Source organism: Bison bison, unplaced genomic scaffold (genome assembly GCF_000754665.1).
Source record: "Bison bison bison isolate TAMUID 2011002044 unplaced genomic scaffold, Bison_UMD1.0 scf7180017864506, whole genome shotgun sequence".
In the NCBI taxonomy this organism is placed as follows: domain Eukaryota; kingdom Metazoa; phylum Chordata; class Mammalia; order Artiodactyla; family Bovidae; genus Bison; species Bison bison.
Genome location: NW_011495063.1, coordinates 557,033 through 561,007, shown reverse-complemented (window position 1 = coordinate 561,007; position 3,975 = coordinate 557,033). Strand labels below are relative to the sequence as shown.

The window sequence follows — 3,975 nt, the reverse complement described above, 5'->3', positions numbered from 1 at the left end:
TCCACAAGTCCATTTTTTATATCTGCATCTCTACTCCTGCCCTGCAAGTAGGTTGATCAGTACCATGTCCTTGAGCTTTTAAGAGATCACTGGAAAGGACAAAGACAGGGGACAGATGAAAGATGGAACCAATCAAGACAGGACCTTTCATGCTGCTTTGGGAATCAGAAAATAACTCTAATGCACCTATTTTGTCTCACTTCTTTCTGCAGATAATATCTTGTAAGGAATGACTACTTTGAATCATTCTTCAGTGAGTGAATTTATCCTTGAAGGGTTAACAAAATGCCCAGAGCTTCAGTTGCCACTCTTCCTCCTGTTCCTTGGAATATATGTGGTCACCGTGGTGGGGAACCTGGGCATGATCTTCTTAATCGCTACCAGTTCTCAACTTCACTCTCCAATGTATTATTTTCTCAGCCATTTGTCATTCATTGATCTCTGCTACTCCTCTGTCATTACTCCAAAGATGCTGGTGAACTTTGTGTTAGAAAAGAATGTTATTTCCTTCCTGGAATGCATGGCTCAGCTTTACTTCTTCCTTATTTTTGTAATAGCAGAAGGTTATCTTCTCACCGCCATGGCGTATGATCGTTATGTTGCAATCTGCAGCCCACTGCATTACAATATTATCATGTCCCATAGGGTCTGTTCCATAATGATGGGTATAGTATATTCACTGGGCTTATTTGGGGCCACAGTTCATACTATCTGCATGTCAATGTTGTCCTTCTGTGGGTCTCATGTTATCAGTCATTATTTTTGTGATATTCTTCCCTTGTTGAGTCTCTCTTGCTCCAGCACCCGCGTTAAAGAGATACTGTTGTTTATTATTGGAGGAGTTAATACCTTGGCACCGACACTGGCTGTACTCATCTCTTATGCGTTCATCCTCTCTAGCATCCTCTGTATTCACTCCATCAAGGGACGGTCCAAAGCCTTTGGCACTTGCAGCTCCCATCTCATGGCTGTGGTTATCTTTTTCGGGTCTATAACATTCATGTATTTCAAGCCCCCTTCGAGCAATACTATGGAACAGGAAAAAGTGTCCTCCGTGTTCTACACCACCGTGATCCCCATGCTGAACCCCTTGATCTACAGTTTAAGGAACAAGGATGTGAAGAATGCACTGAGGAAGGTGCTTAGGGGAAAGTAGTCACCCCAACAAAGGAGATTTCCACGGAGAGGAAGAAGTGAACCAGAGGAAAAGTTATCATGAGCTCTGTGTTATTTCTTTTTCTCGTCTAGAGGCAAAATGCACTGTTACTTACAAAATATATATTTGTACCTGAGAATGTTTGAGGCATTTTGGTAATTTTTATCAAACAATAAGATTTCCTCATAGTCAATATAATATTTGGAAATTTTACTTGTATTCAAGGAACAGGATTTGGCAGAAGAGGGAGGGCTAGTGAACAACAACAAAAAAGAATATGTTGAAGATATCAATTTTGAAAGTGCTTGATAAATAAGTGGATTCAGGGTTGTGTTTGAAAACAGATGATGTTAACTGATTCATCATCTTGAAAGGCAGAAAGAGAGATATTTTTAAACTTCCAAGGGAAGCTTTTTTTTTTTTTTTCTATCCCCAAGCCATTATAGTGAAATAGTGAAATATTGAGAATATTGATATCATGACCGAGCTGTGAGGATACAGTACTTATAGCAAAGAACCACATATTGGTGGATTGCGATGGGTGGGTTGCGGGGGAGAAGAGAGTCAGACATGACTGAGCACATTGTATATTACATTCATGCTTTTGTACCAACAGAAGAGAGCATGGATGAACTAAGATTACTGGTAATTACCTCAGAGAGAAAAACTTGTCCCTTAAATTCATATGAAGATCAACCACAGACAGAACTCATCTATGGTTAAAAATTAATAAACAGTAGTGATTTGGAGGTGGGGGTGAGCAATGGGCAAGAAGGAACATTCTCAGTTATGGAAATATTTTACATCTTTTTTTGGGTATAGGCTACACAGGGTGTTCATTTTTCAAACTGATCCAACTGCATACTTGCTATCTGTTCATTTCACTGCATGTAAATAATATCTCAAAAATAAACATGAATATAAATTAAATTCTTAATTCCAAAAATGAGAAAGAAATTAATAAAGCAGAAAATGCACCAGAGAAAATATATAAAGAAAAAAATCATAGAGTAGAAAAACAGACATAATTAAAAATCAAAATTCTAATTTTTTTGAAAAAATGTACAAATATGGCTATATTCATAAAGATAACAGAGAATATATAAATTTGCAAAGTATTCTTCTTTTGCCATTTACCAGCTGAGATCTTTATTTTAGATTCAGCAGTGCTGAGTCTAAAATTTCCCATTTATTTACCCTAAAAAATTGACATCCTTGATCATGGGACTTTTGTCCGAATGACATGAGGTAATGTCTATAAAGTGGTGTTTAATAAGTTAGCTTTTAATATTTTTGAAACTCAGTTGTTGGGTATCAATTTGTCCTTCACTTCCAGCCTAGTCCTTGTATTGTGACCTGGGAATAAGAACAAGAACAATTTGTTCAGGCAGAAAAGAGAAAACTGAGGAAGAGGTGTAAGAAATATATTGAACTAGAGACCAAGACCAGACAGGGATATTCCCAGAAGAGAGAAATATATGCATCTAGGAGTTTGACTGCATACATTACCTCTACTTATTTTTCATTTATTTAATTCTTGCTTGTCACTTTTATTCTCAGATTCGTTGAGTCATTCAATGCATATTGTTTGAACAGCTGTGTGTCATTTGTTACCCTAGATATTAGAGATAGAAAGGCGTACAAGAAAAACATGGCCATTGTCACCATTAAACTGAATTGTGTTTAATTTGGGAAACCCCCACCGCCCACACACACACACGTACACAATGCCATATCATTGGAGAAATGACTCCTCACAATCCATCATGACACTTTAAACAGCCTGGCTTAAGTCCCCTAAGAAAGGAGATGTTTTTTCTGTACAACCACAATGCAACTATTCACTCCGTTAACTCAGCATTGACTCAGTTTTAGTGATGAACACATAACCCTCATTTAAATATCCTCAATTGTCCCCAATAATGTGTGTTATAGGTTATTTTTGCTTTGTTTTTTATCTAAGAGCTAACTAAGCATGATATTTAATTGACATTTCCCTTTAGTATACATAATTTAATGTCTTTTTCCCAGCCTTTTTCAGTCTTTGATGACATTGGCATTTAAAAAGAACATGGTTCGTTATGTTACAGATGATCTTTCAGTTTCCATTTGTCTAACTCCTTGTGATTAAATTCAGGTTAAACATCTTTGGCTCAGATGGCTACTTTAGGTGACATTGTGTTATTTCTTTCAAAAAATCACAGCAGAAGGCATGATACATCAATTTGTTCCATTATTGCTAATGTTAAATTTAATCATTTGGTTTAAAAAGGTTTCCATTAAAATTTACTATTGTAGAGGTACTCCTTTCCCCTTTGTTATGAATGAGTAATCTGCGACATGATACCTTAAGATTGTAGGTCTCTCTTGTTCTTATTCCCTTAAGAGGAAGTTTCTTTTAACTCATTGATTTTAGTTTCCATTGATGATTCTTACCTAATTCAATTAGTATGGTCATTGCAACTTGATAAGTTTCTATTGTATCATTCAGATATAGATTTAAATCTGAATTTATATTTATATGTATAAATATATATGTAAATGTTTTATATACAATAAGTATAATTATAAGTATATAAATTAAGTATATAAATTAATATATAATATATGATCAATATATATTTATATATACTTTATATATATAAATTTATATCAGATATAGATTTATATAGATATAGAATGATATCATTCTAATTATATCATTAATTGATGTCATCCTGTAAAGAAATGCTTTCCCTTTTCTGTTATTTTTAATTTTATTATTGTCATTGTTGCTATTTTTGTATCAGGAGGGACTCCTAGAATCTCATAAGCCATCC

General features: G+C 34.8%; 1 protein-coding gene across 1 annotated transcript; it reads left to right on the top strand.

Moving 5' to 3' along the window:
• Positions 1 to 229: 229 nt before the first annotated feature.
• On the top strand, positions 230 to 1,156 carry LOC104980658 (olfactory receptor 8D2-like). Its single transcript, XM_010829416.1, has one exon. The coding sequence runs from the start codon at positions 230 to 232 to the stop codon at positions 1,154 to 1,156; it is 927 nt and encodes a 308-aa protein (XP_010827718.1).
• The last annotated feature ends 2,819 nt before the right edge of the window (positions 1,157 to 3,975 follow it).